We start from the raw sequence: 16,336 nt of genomic DNA, 5'->3' as shown, positions 1-16,336 counted from the left end.
CAGAAGGTGGCTGCCCCAGCACTCCCAGTCTCTCCTTTGCTTTTATCAGGGTTCCTTGGAGCATGAAGAGAGCAAGATTTTGCGTGTCCAGCTAGAGCTGAACCAGGTGAAATCTGAACTCGACCGCAGGCTCACTGAGAAGGATGAAGAAATCGAGCAGCTGAAAAGAAGCAGTCAGCGGGCGGCAGAGGCCACGCAGAGCGTACTGGATGCTGAGATCCGGAGCAGGAATGATGCTCTGAGGCTGAAGAAGAAGATGGAGGGAGACCTCAATGAGATGGAGATTCAGCTGGGCCATTCCAACCGCCAGATGGCCGAGACCCAGAAACACCTGCGCTCAGTCCAGGGCCAGCTCAAGGTGAGTGGGCGGCCCATGGGGGAACTGGCGGGACCTCAGCCTGCCCTGGGCTCCCGTCTCACCCCTGGCTTCCCTGTGAAGGACTCCCAGCTGCACCTGGATGATGCCCTGAGGAGCAACGAGGATCTCAAGGAGCAGCTGGCCATGGTGGAGCGCAGGAACGGCCTCTTGCAGGAGGAGCTGGAGGAGATGAAGGTGGCCTTGGAGCAGGCAGAGCGGACCCGCAAGCTGTCGGAGCAGGAGCTGCTGGACGCCAGTGACCGCGTGCAGCTTCTTCACTCCCAGGTGAGTCCGTTCTTGCTGCACTCGGGGTCCACCCTAGGCGGGATCCAGGCTCTGTGGAATGGAGTTTCCACCACTCCTCCCAGGCTAGTGGTCAAGACCAACTTTCATTTGGCTTAGTTCTTGGGATAACATTGCCTCTAGATGGAAGATGGCTGAGCTTTCTTTTATCCGAAGATAAAGAAGGACGAATTATTGCATAAAGGGGCTGGAGAAGGCTGCACAGATGCAGTAACATTTAAGCTGCAAGCTTAGATAATTAGGGCTTCTGTGTGGCTCAGACAGTAAAATATCTGCCTGCAATGCGGGAGACCTGGGTTCCATCCCTCGGTCAGGAAGATCCCCCGGAGAAGAGAATGGCAACCCACTCCAGTATTCTTGCCTGGAGAAGTCAATGGACAGAGGAGCCTGGTGGGCTACAGCTCATGGAATTACAAAGAGTCAGACATGACTAAGCAACTAACACATACACACACTTAGATAATTAGGATCGTCTTTTGAAATGATTATTTTTAAGAAAGTTACAAAATTCCTTGTTTTATTTATTTATTTTTGGCCATCCCACATGGCATGTGGGTTCTTAGTTCCCCAAGAAAGTGAAAGTGAAAGTCACTCGGTTGTGTCCGACTCTTTGCCACCCAATGGACTGTGCAGTCCATGGAATTCTCCAGGCCATAATACTGGAGTGGGTAGCCGTTCCCTTCTCCAGGGGATCTTCCCAACCCAGGGATGGAACCCAGGTCTCACACGTGGCAGGCAGATTCTTTACCAGTTAAGCCACCAAGAGAAACCCCAACCAGGGATCAAACGCTTGCCCCCTGCAGTGGAAGCTCAAAGCCCTAATCATTGGACCATCAGGGAATTCCAAAAGAAATTCCTTGCTTTAAAAACTAGAGAATACAAGCCAAAAAAACAGAAAACTACCAACCATATTGTTAGCATTTGGGGATCGTTTATTCTAGACTCTTATTTCTATACATAAATATGATTTTTTTAGTAAATGTCATCCGTCTTTTTGCAACTTTTTTTCATTTAACAATGTCATAAGCACATTTGTATATTTTAAAATATTTTCCATGATACAGTTTTTTTAATGGCAGAAAAGTGGTCCATTTTAGTTGTGTATTGTGACACTTTTATATAATGAGTCTTCTATGCTTTGGTATTTTTAGATTGCTCTCAATAAAAATGTTTATGATTAGAAGATTGCTATGACAAACTTCTTCATATACATCCATGATTACTATTTCCTTAATATTCCTAGAAGTAAATAAACTCCTGGAAGCCCAATTTCATGGTCAAAACAGTTAAAGCATTTATATGCTATAAATTGCTCTTTAACAAAGTTGTCCCAATTTTTATTCCCATTGGGAAAATATGTGAGAGTGCTTAGCAATTATTTGTTTTAATCTTCACTAACATTTACGCTTGAAAATGCCTCACTTTAAAATTTCATATTTCTTTGATTACTAATGAGGTAGAACATTTTGTCATATTTATTGGTTATTTGTATTTCGTCTGGTGTGTCTTAGCTATTTGTACTTTTGCCCTTTTTTTCTTAATGGTTTACCTTTTTTACATATTAAGGAAGGAAATATTTTTTCAGCAATGCACACTGCAAATGCTTTCTCATTTGTCATCACATTTACAACCCTATGTATAATGTTTGGATCATCAGAATTATTTTTCATTTCATATAGTGAAATCAACCATTTCCTTGTTCCAACACCATTAATTAAATAATCTATCCTTCCTCAAATATTTGAAGACCTACCTTCATTGTTTATTCAGTTATTTTACCTACAATTCTTGAATCTGATTTGGGACTTTCGGTCTGATCAAGAATGAGAATCTTTTTTAATATTTTTCACCCACGTGAAAAAGCAGAACCGGAACACCCTCAGCATTAGACTTCCTTCCCCACCCGACTTTCTCCCTTCCAATCACTGTAAGTGTCCATATGCAGCCTGAACCTCTGGTATCTAATTTTTCTTGTAGAACACGAGCCTGATAAATACCAAGAAAAAACTGGAAGCTGACATAGCCCAATGCCAGGCAGAGGTGGAGAACTCTCTCCAGGAGTCCAAAAATGCGGAGGAGAAGGCCAAGAAAGCCATCACAGACGTGAGCTGCGTTCTTTCCTCTCAGAGATGCTGTCTGGAGACAAGAAAGGGGCTTCTAAGCCAGGGCCTGGCGAGTAGGTCTCCTCTCCTGAGCCCTGCAGTCACTCAGTGGTGGTTTCCTGGAGAGATATAGAGGAGATGGGAGGCTCAGCAGAGGCCGAGTGGGAGGGGAGCTGAGGGAGGGAGGACCAGCCTCGCAGCATCCTCCATGTGCCCGGGGAGGAGGGCGGGTGGCCCACAGACGCTTCCTGTGAACCGCAGGCGGCCATGATGGCCGAGGAGCTGAAGAAGGAGCAGGACACCAGCGCCCACCTGGAGCGGATGAAGAAGAACCTGGAGCAGACGGTCAAGGACCTGCAGCACCGCCTGGACGAGGCTGAGCAGCTGGCCCTGAAGGGCGGGAAGAAGCAGATCCAGAAGCTGGAGAATCGGGTAGGGGGGCCAGAGGGGACTCTCATTCCCAGAGTGACAGAGGTTCAGCTGCCTCTGGCAGAACCACAGTCCCGAAACTTCGATGGCAGGAAAGTGGGCACTGAGTCAATTGCAGGTGCTGTTTGAGGACCTCGTGTGAAGCTCCCTGCGAGCCAGATGTCCCTCCCGCTCCTCCCTCTCTGCCCTACACCCCAAGACATATACAGAGCCACTTCAGAAAGGGTATCCTTCAATACCCGTAGTGTAACGACACACCACATGCTCACATTCTATCTCTATTTAGATTCAGATCTATATTAACTGGGGGGGGGGGGGGAATACTTTGCAGTCGTAAGATTACACGTTTGGGTGTAATTCATCAAGCTGCACTTTGATAAGGGGCTTCTCTGGTGGCTCAGTGGTAAAGAATCCAACTGCCAGTGCAGGAGACTCAGGTTAGATCCCTGGGCTGGGAAGATCTCCTGGAGAAGGAAATGGCAACCCACTCCAGTATTCTTGCCCGGAGAATGCCACGGACGGAGGAGCCTGGCAGACTACAGTCCGTGGGGTCGCAAAGAGTTGGACGTGATTTGGTGACTAAACAAAAAGAAGCACTTTCATAAACAACGGCCCATCCTACGTGAAATCTGCCGCTTTGGCTTCCGTTCCCAGGTCTCATTCCCTTCCTGGATTTCCTCATGTCGATTTCCTACTGTCAAAATACATCTTGCGATTCTGGTATCTTTCTCACTGCATCCAAAATGCAGGGCTATTGGCGCTTCCCGCAGGCTAACTCTTCAGCAGCTTGCAATCCACACGCAGAACAGTATTGCTTTGTCTTGGTCTGGGAGCATATTTTGTAGTTTTCTGTTTCTTTCCTGATGATTCCCTCTGTTTCCTGTACCCTTTGCTTTTCGCTTTCGACCTGGGATAGTTCTTTTTATTTGCTTTTTAAACCGGGCTGCATTACCTGTTGGCAGTTTGGAGGAGGCCTTGGAGAAGGAGGTGAAACTGTCTCTGTTGTCCCTGAGAAAAGGGACATGAAAGAGGCAGACAGGATGAAGAGGTGGCGAGGAGAAGAAAACCACTTCTCCCACAAGAAAGACCCAAATGCATTCTTGATGCCAGCCTCCCAAAGATGTGGTCACTACACCTGTACGCTTTAAATGTGAAGCCACTTTTTAGCTCAAAACTACAAGGACACAGACACACGAGTATCGAAAGTAAACACCAGGGAAGTTAGAGTTCCCCCCAGGATTCTGAAATGCTTGTTTTTAAGTATTCCCAGTCTTCTTCTATTAAAACAAACTTGGGCTCGGCCTTCCCATGGACCCCTCCCTGGCGGGAGGAATTAGATCCCCTGCCACCCTCCCTGGTTCTTTGATTCTGGGTTGGCAGGGAACCCTCCACCAGCCCCCCATGGCGTGGTAAGCCACCTAGCCTGTTCTCCAATCCAATACTTAAAGCCGCCCAGAGGGAATTCCTAGGGAAGCAAATGTTTCATAGAACCTGATGGGAGACAGCTTCCTGGGGCTGGTGGGGAGAGGGGGCGGGTCTTTTCTTCTCCAGTGTTCAGAATTGCCGGTTCTACTGGTGGATTTCAAGGTTGATTCAGGGAGCCTGCAGGCCCAAAGCTGCCCTCTCTGTGGCCACTGGGATTCCCAAGGACTGGCTGCCACCACCACCACGGGGCCCCCTCTGGATTGAGCAATCAGGCCACAGTGGTGACCTGCGCTCTCAGTGGCTATCCTACTCCCTCACAGCTTCAGGAAAGGCAGACACAGCTATGAAATCAATAATACCTGTGCAATCTCATGGGCAGAGGAGCCCGGGAGGCTGCAGTCCATGGGGTCGCCAAGAGTTGGACACAACTGAGTGACTTCATTTTCACTTTTCACTTTCATGCACTGGAGAAGGAAATGGCAACCCACTCCAGTGTTCTTGCCTGGAGAATCCCAGGGACAACGGAGCCTGGTGGGCTGCCGTCTATGGGGTTGCACAGAGTCGGACACGACTGAAGCACTTAGCAGCAGCAGCAGCAGCAGCAGCGCTATATCATCAAAAGATAGACTTTGTCTTGTTCGATCCCCACATTCGAGATAGGTTGACAGGCATTATCGCTATTCTAAATACACAGAAATTCAAAACTTTCCCTAGCAGTTCAGTGGTTAGGACTCCACACTTCCAATGTAAGGGGCATGCATTCAATCCTTGATAGGGAACTAAGATCCCACAGGTCATGCAGTGCAGACAAAAAAATTTTTTTAATAAATAGATAAACAAAAACTCATACTCAGTGATGACAACTGACTTCCTTTGGATTCATCAGCTGGACCTGGGGCTTAAACACACCTTCAGTTCTCTCGGGCCCACTTTCTCTCTGTGACCCCTGCAACTGCCTTCCTCAATCAGGAATCCAGGCTCCCACGACAGCCCTCACCCAGCTGCATGGCCCCCGAGGAAGGGGCATCTTTTGCAAAGCTCCATCCACTAGCCAAGCCACGTGCACCTGGGGCTGCTTCTGCCCAAAGAGGGCATCTTGTCATTTGCACAAAAGCACAGCACGGACTAGTAGCGGCCTTGAGAATAAAATGTGTTCTGAGCCTGAGGAGGAGACAGCTTTGCACAAATGAACTTAGAGGATCTTGAGTTCACCCTAAAAACAACCAGCATGCAAGTGTTGAGAAAAGCCTGGGAGATGTGGCCTGACCCCTGTGCTCTCTGCTGGGTGCAGGTACGGGAGTTAGAAAGTGAGCTGGATGCTGAGCAGAAGAGGGGGGCCGAGGCTCTGAAGGGCGCCCACAGATACGAGCGAAAGGTCAAGGAGATGACTTACCAGGTAGGCAGTAACTCTCCTGAAACCCCAACGGGCACCCCCTGGATCCCACCTGCAGAAGCAGCAGAGAATGGGTCTGGCATGGACCTTGTGTTTGCAGGCAGAGGAGGACCGCAAGAACATCCTCAGGCTCCAGGACTTGGTGGACAAGCTGCAGGCCAAAGTGAAAGCTTACAAGAGGCAGGCAGAGGAGGCTGTGAGTATGGGGTCCATCCAGTCTCATAGGGTCCACGGCAGCTGAGGCCTGAGTTTTCATTTGCAGGCTATAAACACAAGCTCAGGACACCTGCCCTCTCCCTCCCCTAATCTCCTCTCCCTCCCATATTGTCCTCCACCTCTCCCTAGTTTCCTCCCCCTCCCCCAGGCCCCACCAGTCCTGGCCCATACCCCTCCATCCCTCCACTCTGCCTTGACCCACCTGGCTTTATCCCACCCACCCTGCCTCATTGCACTGCCCCTGACTCACTCAGAACTCCCTGCCCCTGTGAGCTGACCTCAAATACCTGGTCTTAATTCATGTCGTCCCATCTTAGCCCTGGCCCTGGCCCCCACCACCTCCATCCTTCCTCGGCCTCCCTAACTCCCACTCCCCAGTTCATGCTTTCGGATCTACCCTTGAGCAAACAGTGGAATCAACAGGGAGGAAATGGTTTGGGCTGAAATGAGCACTTCCCAAATACCCTCTGGGGACCCAAGGTCTGAAGGACTTTAATAGCAGAAAGCTGGGATGGCGGGGAGGAGAAGGGTGGGGTCTTTCTCTTTGATAGATGAGAAATCCTTTAGGAAAAACTCTGGGTTCCACAAAGTTGGAAGGTTGCTTTACTTCAAGGGTTTCTCAGATTTTGCAGATGACGTGGGATGGACCTCATAGTGGAAGAGGTGTTCTGAATTGTAGCATTTCTCACCCTTGATGGAACATGGCATCTCTTTTTAGTAAACAGAGCATCTCACAGGACTTGCATCCTGAGACAGAATCTGGGGGAGCCTGCTCCAGATAAATGACTGAAGATGAGGCTTCTCTCCCTGCCCTTTGTCTTCCCTGCTCAAGAGACTGGGGCTTCCGTCCTGACCTCTGGGAAGCAGGTCTGGACTGGTTAAATAGGGGGAGGATTACCACAGCTGCAGCAGGACTGGCCAGGGCCCAGCAGGCCACTTTCATCAGAAACCCTTGGATGGTCCTCAACCAGACCCAGCCTGGCCACGGGCAGCCGGCATTGGGAGCAGGCACAGGGCAGGAGCAAGCACGGGGCAGGGGGCCGTGGACCGTGGGTCTCTGACACCTCCATGTGCCTTGGAAGACTTGGTCTCCTCTAAAGAGCTCTGAGGGGTGGGGATGGCATACAGGAGGGGCACAGGGGAACAGACAAGCATCCTAGGGGAAAAGTGACGTGTTAATCACTCTGTCATGCCCAACTCTTTGCAACCCCATGGACTATAGCCCACTCCTCTGTCCATGGGATTTTCCAGGCAACAATACTAGAGTGAGTTGCCTTTCCCTTCTCCACGGGATCTTCCCCACCCAGAGACTGAGCCTGGATCTCCTGCATTGCAGGCGGATTCTTTATCATCTGATCCACTGGGGAAGCCCAGGAAGCCCTATCCTGGGGGCAGTGGACCTCCCAGGTGACTGAGCGGTGCACAAGGTCAGGAGCCGTGGGCATCATCCTCACTGCTGGAGAGTTCAGCTCTCCCTCCTCTGACCTCAGGGACTTGGGGCCCAAGCTTTCCTGGTACCCCCGTTCCCACAGAGGCTGTCAGGGACCCAGGGCCTCAGAGCCAGAGGGAGGGCCTTCCTCAGCCTCCTGCCCCCTCGGCCTTCCCTTCAGGAGGAGCAGGCCAACACGCAGCTGTCCAGGTGCCGAAGGGTCCAGCATGAGCTGGAGGAGGCCGAGGAACGCGCCGACATCGCCGAGTCCCAGGTCAACAAGCTGCGGGCCAAGAGCCGAGATGTGGGAGCCCAGGTGAGAGCAGACTCCCTGCTCCAGACACCCTGAGACTCAGGACCAGGCAGCAGCTGCAGAGCTCAGAGGGTGCTTGTCAGTGTCCCTGCCTGGCTGCCAGCCACGCATGCCTTCACTGATGTACTGCTTTAGCCAGGTCCCCGGGGTTCCAGGCTCACAGGAGCAGTGAGGGGCCAGAGCCAGATGCCCTACTATCCCTGCCCCTCCCTCCTGTTGCAAAAGGCGGTGCCCAAGAAGCTCCTGCTTTGGGGGGGATTCGCCCCATCTCCAGGGGCTCAGCTGGTTTGCTTTTACAATGTAAAAAGGGAGGCAAAGCCACGTCTTAATGTTTTCCTGAGACTCCAGCCTCTCCAGTTGCCCCACTTGAACACGAGGCCTGGCCTCACCTTTGCTTTGACTCATTTTCTGACTCATTTCCTGTGTACGATTCTTTTTCTCCCCCAGAAGATGGAAGAATGAGCCCCTCCCGATGCCTGTTGCCATGGGACACCTTGGGAAAGCAGAGGGAAGGTGTCCTGAGAAATAAATTCTCCTGGCAACTCAGATCTCCAGCTCTGCTATGTTTATTATCACTGTCCGTTCTTCCTCCGTGGGGTGGTTCTCAGATTCTTGCCAGGTCTATTGTATAAACCATAAAGAAAGAGATGTGAACGTGGACCCTCCTGGCCCTGAGTAGGAAAGAAGGAAAATCAACTCACTGCAAGATAGACCACCAGCTCCCCAGCAGTTAAAAATAACTTTCAGATACCTGTGGGCCATTCTCTACCAGGAATTCATTATTTTTTCCAGCTCAGTTCCCCTGAATTTACCACAGGGAAACTGGACCCAGATGGATTAAGCACTCTGTAGCTATCCAGGTTGGAGGAGCCCAGACCCCCAAGATCCCAGACCTCCCTGGCTAGACCCCCCGGCAAGATCCCAGGGCTCTTCTCCCAAGCACCTCTGCTTTTCCATCCCATCTCTCCTGGGGCAGTGTCTCCACTCCTCTCACGCCACCCACAGCTCCCAGAACATCTTCAGAGGTAGTAGGCGCTCCTGAACACAGGACTCATTCCTAGGAGGACAGTTCCTTCCAGAAGGACTGCCCATAAGCTGGTCTGCAAGCCCTGCTTGTTCCTCCTTCCCATTTTCCTCCATGTGCACGGTTCCTCTCCACAGTGCTCTGGCCAAGGTTTAAGAGTGTGGCTAGTCTTATGGTCGCTCCCAGAGCCCCCTGACTCTGATTAAGTTGGATTTCTTGCCCTGAAAGGATAGAAATGCAGCAGCATGAACAAGGACAAGATCAGGAGGCAAGACTAAATCCGAGCCTCAGACGGAGCACTTAGTAGCAATAGCTGTGTGGCCCGGGTTGGCCATGTACATTCTCTGAACCTGAGTTGCCTCAATGGTCAGACTGAGTTGTGTGATCAGGGGCATGGACTTTGGGTTCCATCAAACCTGGATGGAATCCCAATATTATCACATACCAACTGTGTTGCCTTGAGCAACTTAAGACTAACTCCCTGGGCCTCATTTTCCTTATTCTGTAAGGCAGAGATAACAATAAAAATCATAGCTTCTCTGGGACAGATGGAGGGTTGGGATGATGGCAAGGGGTGCAGAGTTTCTGGCTTACTATGTACCAGGCACTACAACGCACTCTCCTCCGACATCTTAGACAGTCCCTTCTCTCTGGCCTCTAGATCCCTCTTTGCATCTCATCACCAGCTCACCCCTCGTGCCTTTGACACAGGGATTGGCAGCGGTGGTGGGAGGAAATGATTCTGAGGTCAGGTGACCTCAGATGTCTGACATCACCATCCCCACCATCACCATCACCATCATCACCATCCTTACCATCATCACCATCATCATCACCATCCTTACCATCATCACCATCCTCATCATCACTATCATCACCATCATCACCATCCTTACCATCATCATCACTATCATCACCATCCTTGGCACCATAATGCCTAAACTTAGGGACTGAAAAGGTCCATTAAAAAAATGATCTCCTTCAATCTTCTCAATTTCATGCATAAGGAAACCAATGTCATTCTCAAAGTCCCCAGACATCAGATCCTAGTCCTACAGTCCTGCCACCCCACTGCACCACCCTCCCAATTAGAATGATAATACAATTTCAGCTACACAGAACTATTCTATAAGATGCTGAGGATCCACGTGCCCCATTTTCGTCTTTTCCACAAGGGTCTCCCAACAATCCTGTCGGGAGGTCAGGCAGGTATTAACACCCCCATTTTCTAGCAGATGGGCTGCGGCTTTTCTGATGTTGAGACGGAGCTGAGCTGGAAGCCCTTCAGACTCACCATACTGCAGAGTCTCACACGGTGGCCTTTCCCTGTGTATGTGGTGAAAGCCCTGGGGCTGACCTTCTGGGTCCCAGTTCCACCCTACCACTCACAGCTGTGCGATTTGGAACAAGTTACTTCATGACTTTGAGCCTTTGCTGCCTCACGTGTAAAATGGGATGTAATGATGTGCTTTAGAGGGTTATTCTAGGAAGTAACTAAGAATATGCAAGAAATGCCCTTGCTCTGGAGCCAGACACACAGTTTGTACTCTGGTAATGTGTGTTCATACTGGGCAGGGGTGACGCATGGCCTCAGAGTGTGGGTGGAATGTAAGACAGGGGATCAGAGGGGGCTGGGATTTGGCTGTGTCTCCATGGGGATTCCTCTGGTTTAAGGAGCTAATATACCATGCACTTGAGGGGCATCAAGAAAATTTCCTGTGGAATCACTTCTTTCTGACATTCCAAAAAAAGCAGATATGAATTCTATCTGCTCCAACACTCCCCAGTTCACCTAGAGCTGCCTAGCGTCTCTGCATTCACCTCACCCTGGTCCCCCAGATCTCTAGCACGTCACACTTTCCAGAAGGCCTTGGGAAAGTCAGGGAGTGTCTCTGAGCCTCAACGTGGAGCAGGAAGTCCCGGAATTTCCTACGTCAGGATGGAACTGTTGAAAGATTCACACCTGAGGCATGTAAGAGATTTTCCTAGCATCGCCCAAATTGGAGATGTTTTACTAACAAGAATGATAATGACATTGTTGGCTGCTGCTGCTGCTGTTATTAATTTGAAACCTAGCCACCAAACCTGGGCTTCAAGTTCTGGGGGCTTTGGACAACAGAGCCTACCCTGACCTACAGGCCTCTTCAAAGCAGAGCTCTGCTGCCACCTCCTGGCGGTGGAAAGACAGGCTTTTCATAATGCAAATGACCCACAGGTCTTACCCTTCAAGTCTTAACAATAGACATGCAGAGTCAGAGGTGTCCTTGGGAAACAGGATCATCCCATCCAGGCCCCTGGTTTTGCAGATGAGAAATTCAGATTCGTGATGGGATCTGGTGACCCCCACAGGATGAAGTGTCAGAGCCAAACACCCAACTCTCGGGGCTCCCAGACCAGGGCTCCCCCAACAGAGTGTCCTCGGAAGAGGACCCTGCAGAATCTGAGATGGAGGCCTGGGACTGGCCGGGCTGTGAGTAGGCCCCAGTGATGGCCCTGGCAGCAGAGGGTGGAACCACGGCCAAGGGTCTTCTCCCAGACTTTACTCCCCTTGTCCCAGAAATCGCTGCCAGACTGGAAAAGAAGGGTTGGTCCCCAGCGTAGAAGGCAGTGGGCCTCCACAAACAGCCTCCTGCCCTTAACAGGGTGGGTGACCAGACCCTGGGTGTCTCTGAGATGAAGGTGGCCTGTGGGGGTTCCAAAGGTAAGTCTGTTGGCCCTTCTCCCAGGCCCCAGACAAAGGGAACACCCAGGTCCACAGTGAGATAGTCAGGTCAAGACCTTTGCCATCTGACCCTTCAGACCCCTCCCACTTTTATCTTGTCCCAAAAGAGGTGGAAGAAACAGTGCTTTTCCTTGCCCTCTGGACTTTGGGTGGGTCCAGCCAACAGGGAGCTGAGATAGGAAAGCAGAGGGAAGAGGAGGGAGAGGGCATTTATTCCCTGCACCCTCCCACCCCCCTGCCCTGTCGCCATCTCCACTGAGCAGTCCCCTCACCCTGTTTGTACCTGGAGCTCTGCCTTATCCCCGTGGCCTCCCTGAACCTGCCTGCATCTCCGTGCAGAGTCTCTTCCTCAAACACCCCGCACGTGGTGCTGATCTGGGTGTGGCATCTGCTTCCAGCCAGAGCCCAGCTGGTACACACCCTGCCCTGCACATCTATCTCCCTGCTCCACGGCCCTCCTATGCAGTGGGGTCAGCTGACCACACAGAGCACGGCTGCTTCGTTGCGCCACGTGTACATCTCCAGGCCATAAATCCCATTCTGATCGCTAATGACCCATTCAGTTCCAGTGCACGCTTCAACTCTGGCACAGGCCTCCTGCCAGATCAAGCTTTTAGGATCTCATCCAGGTCTCTGTTTTCACTTAAACCTGGGCTCACACCAATAGCTCTTGAACCCAGGAAGACGCAGTCATTTCCTGCTGAGATCTAAGTGGCATCAGTGGTATCCTGGAAACAGCTCGTACCAGCTCACAAGAGCCAGTTATGAAACTTTTAGGAATTTTGTGAGCCAGTTCTTAAAATTTAAATTTTATAATTTACTTATTATTAAACTTAAATTTTATCATTTTACAATGAGATAAATTACAGCTCTTCCTTGACTTTCATCATAAATTGAAAATACCATTTATTTGGGAATGCATTTGATACATCAAACCTACCAAACCATTATCGTTTAGTTCAGCCTACCTTGAATGTGCTCAGAACACTTAAATTAGTCTACAGCTAGGCAAACTCATCTAACACCGAGCCCGCCTGAGAGTAAAGTGTTGGCTATCTCATGTAATGTATTGAATACGCTACTGAAAGTGAAAAACAGAATGACTGTCTGGGTGCAGAAAGGCTGTAAGTGTATCAGTTGTTTCCCCTCATGACTGCATTGCTGACGGGAGCTGTGGCTGGCTGCCCTGCCCAGCATCAACAGAGGATCAGACTGCATATCTCTAGGCCAGGGAAAAGATCCAAATGCAAAATTCAAAGCACAGTTTCTACTAAATGCATATTGCTTTTCTAAAGTTGAAAAATTGTGAATCGAACCATCAAAAGTCCAGGAGTATCTGTATATTTTATAAAAAAGGTAATAAAATATCAATATGGGGACTTCCCTGGCAGCCCAGTGGTTATGACTCTGTGCTTCCAATGTAGGAGGCATGAGTTCGATCCCTGGTAGGGGAACTATGATCCTGCATGAAGCTCAGTGTAGCCAAAAAAAAAAAATTAAAAATCAATACATAAAGCTGCGAAAGATTGAAGGAGGAGAGGATGGCAGAGGATGAGATGCCCATCACTGACTCAATGGGCATGAATATGAGCAAACTCCAGGAGATAGTGAAGGACAGGGAAGCCTGGTGTGGTGCAGTCCATGAGGCTACAAAGAGTTGGACACGACTTAGCGCCTGAACAACAACATAACTAATCTATTGCATTTTATTACGATTTGTGATTTACAACTAATAGATCTGCGTGATAGACATACTCTCCAGCAGTTTGCTGCTTACCTCTCTTTCTATCTCCACAGTTAGGAATGTCATGGGGGATGCTGAACCTGGCCGAGGTGGAAATATTTACACCACAGAAACTGGCAAACACTTTAGTGCAGGACTTTTTATCTCTTTGCTGGTTAAACGGCTACCAGCATACCACTATGTGGAACCAATGAACCCAAGTAAAGACAAACCTGGAATTTGTATATAGATACTGGAGGATGTACTGGGTGGGTCAAGCCGACCCCCCGTTTCCACCAGTCCTACCAGGCCAGCTGATTCAAGGCAGCAGATTGAGAGGACTTCTCAGAGCCAAGGATTTCCTCCTTCAGAGTATGGGAAGGTGGAGAAGACAGGAAGGAAATGTGGGCCAGGCCATCCTGGTCCCAATTCCACAGCTATCCCCTGGGCGTAGGAACTCATTCTTCTGTGACGGAGAGTCAGCTGCAACGTCTAGGCAAGAACGGAGATTTACTGGTTCACCTAAATGAACGTTTCGAGGGTAGTCAGTCTTCAGGCTGACGGGGCCCTCAGACGTGTCTGTCACTGGATCTAGGATTTCAGACAGTTTCTTACTTTTCTCTTTTCTTTTCTTTCCATCTCTCCATTCTGCTTTCCTCAAAATTAACTCCATTCCCCAGAAGCCTGCTCCTTTGTGATTACAGCATGGCCAGGCTTGTATCCTGTATCTTCCCATCTTATGCTAGTGGCCTAGGAGCATCTTTTTTTCCTGCAAAAGCCGAAGGGCTGGGCTTCCCTGGTTGCTCAGTGGTAAAGAATCCGCCTATCAATGCAAGAGCCACAGGCTCGATCCCTTCTCCGGAAGATCCAACATGCCTCGGAGCAACTAAACGCATGTGCCACAGCCATTGAGTCTGTGCTCCAGAGCCTGGGAGCCGAAACTAGTGATCCCACATGCCACAGCCGCTGAAGCCCTCATGCCCTACAGCCTGTGCTCCACGACAGGAGAAGCCACCGCAACAAGAAGCAGTGCCCCGCAACTGGAGAATAGTGCCCGCTCACTGCAACCAGAGAAAAAGCCAGCCCAGCAACGAAGACACAGCTCAGCCGAAAAATAAAAAAAAATAAACAAATAACTTTTTTTTTAAGCTGAAGGGCTGTTTCTCATTGGCCTGGATGGTCAGGCCTGACGTCAGAAGATGACAGAAGGATGGAGGGTTTTGACTGGTCAGTCCCAAGTCATGATGGTACAGCCGCACCCAAATCCAAAGTCAAGGTTAAGTTCCTACTACAAGGTTAAGTTCCTCCTACAAGGTTAAGTTCCTACTCCCAGAAGAAGCAGTATAGATCACCTCAATTTGCTGCTCATGCCCAGGGCTCACAAGAAAGGGGCCGTGGGGCTTTGCTGAGTCTGATTATCCATTTTGGAATTGGACTGCCTTCCCACAAGGTCACTGTGGGGACAAATCCATACGAGGTGGTCAACCCCCTGGCACAAAGTGGGCTTCTGGAATGCCAGTTGGCATGTCCCCTTCTTCTTTGCTTGTCCCCACAAAAGAGGCACCATGGCCGACACAAGGTTCTCCACAGCAGAGTCTAAACAGGCGCTCTCTCTTGGACCCAGCCGGCACACAGACCCAGCAGATATCCCTCGTCCTTCAACACTCCTGCTTAGAGTGTAACTTCTCATAACATCACATCATTTCCTCCCCCGCCAGTGACCTGAATTCCACGGTGGGCCTCTCACCACCACTGGGAGGAGGAAGAGACTGTAGCTCAGAGGCACTGCCCCGTGGCCTGGGGCTTCCTGTCCCATGAGTCAGGAGGGAGAGGTCTGGGTGGGGCCAGACAAAACATCTGGACCCCGATCAGGACCTGGCTGGGATCTGGACCAGGCTGGTGGCCCTGCTGGGGCGTGACTCCTTCCAGAGAGCAAGCAGACGAGGCTTCCAGCCAGCCTTGGACAGACGGATGGAGGGACTCTCACATACTGGGAGCTGTTATAAGGTCCGGGAGTAAATTAGGGTGATAAATAATAAGGCTTACAAGTGCCTTTCCCTCTGAGGAATTACAAGTTCATCTCAAACCTCAACCGCTCCACTGAGCGCCTCCCAACGTTTGCAGCCTCACGGCCCTCACCCATTCCTCTCCAGGGCCCTTGGGTTTTCATAATCACCCATTTCCTGTCTCTCTCCATCACTAAACTGCCGCCTCTTCAAGAGCCAGCACCCTCTTCATCATCTTAGAATCCTCCAGGGCAGATGAGGCAGTCCACAGAGGTTGCCGGAATGGATCAATGTTCATAACAGCATTTTCATAACAATAAAATACTTGCAGGGCTTGTCAGAATTCTCTTGCTGTCTTTATTACGTGTGTTCTTTTATGGTCTTCTCTGATAAAAGCTTTATTAAATTAATTTTCATTGTACCTCAAAAAAAAAAAATTTGCAGACCTTCCCTGGTGGTTCAGTGATGAAGAATCCACCGGTCAATGCAGGAACCATGGGTTTGAACCCTGATCCAGAAAGATCCCACATGCCACAGAGCATCTAAGCCCACAGGCCACAGCCTGCGCTCTAGAGCCCAGGAACCGCAACTACTGAAGCCCACACACCCTGGGGCCTGCGCTGTGCAACAGGAGAAGCCGCCACAGTGAGCAGCCCGAACACTACAACTCGAGAGTAGCCCTCACTCACAACTGGAGAAAAGAGCCCGCACAGCAGCAAAGACCCAGCACAGCCAAAAATAAAATAAATAAATTTAAAAAATCTTTTTGCATGACTATTTTTAAAATTAAACAATCACAAATAACCTAAAATGCTTAGTAATTGAGGGCTATCTGAATACCCTAGGTCATAGTTATAACAGCAGCTGATGTTAACAGAGCACTCTTCATGTGC

The 16,336-nt window shown here is 50.0% G+C and overlaps 1 protein-coding gene across 1 annotated transcript in view; it reads left to right on the top strand.

Moving 5' to 3' along the window:
- MYH13 (myosin heavy chain 13) overlaps window positions 1–8,483 on the top strand; it is a 47,860-nt gene extending 39,377 nt beyond the window's left edge. The window contains exons 32-39 of the mRNA XM_018064654.1: window positions 50–358; window positions 440–643; window positions 2,639–2,764; window positions 3,025–3,195; window positions 5,909–6,013; window positions 6,111–6,206; window positions 7,837–7,971; window positions 8,416–8,483. Of these exons, the coding sequence (XP_017920143.1) occupies window positions 50–358; window positions 440–643; window positions 2,639–2,764; window positions 3,025–3,195; window positions 5,909–6,013; window positions 6,111–6,206; window positions 7,837–7,971; window positions 8,416–8,430 (1,161 nt within the window). The 3' untranslated portion in view covers window positions 8,431–8,483. The remainder of the gene's footprint in view (window positions 1–49; window positions 359–439; window positions 644–2,638; window positions 2,765–3,024; window positions 3,196–5,908; window positions 6,014–6,110; window positions 6,207–7,836; window positions 7,972–8,415) is intronic.

This window comes from Capra hircus, chromosome 19 (assembly GCF_001704415.2).
Source record: "Capra hircus breed San Clemente chromosome 19, ASM170441v1, whole genome shotgun sequence".
Classification (NCBI taxonomy): Eukaryota; Metazoa; Chordata; class Mammalia; order Artiodactyla; family Bovidae; genus Capra; species Capra hircus.
Note: the sequence above shows the minus strand (reverse complement) of the source record. Positions and strands in the feature narration are given on the sequence as shown.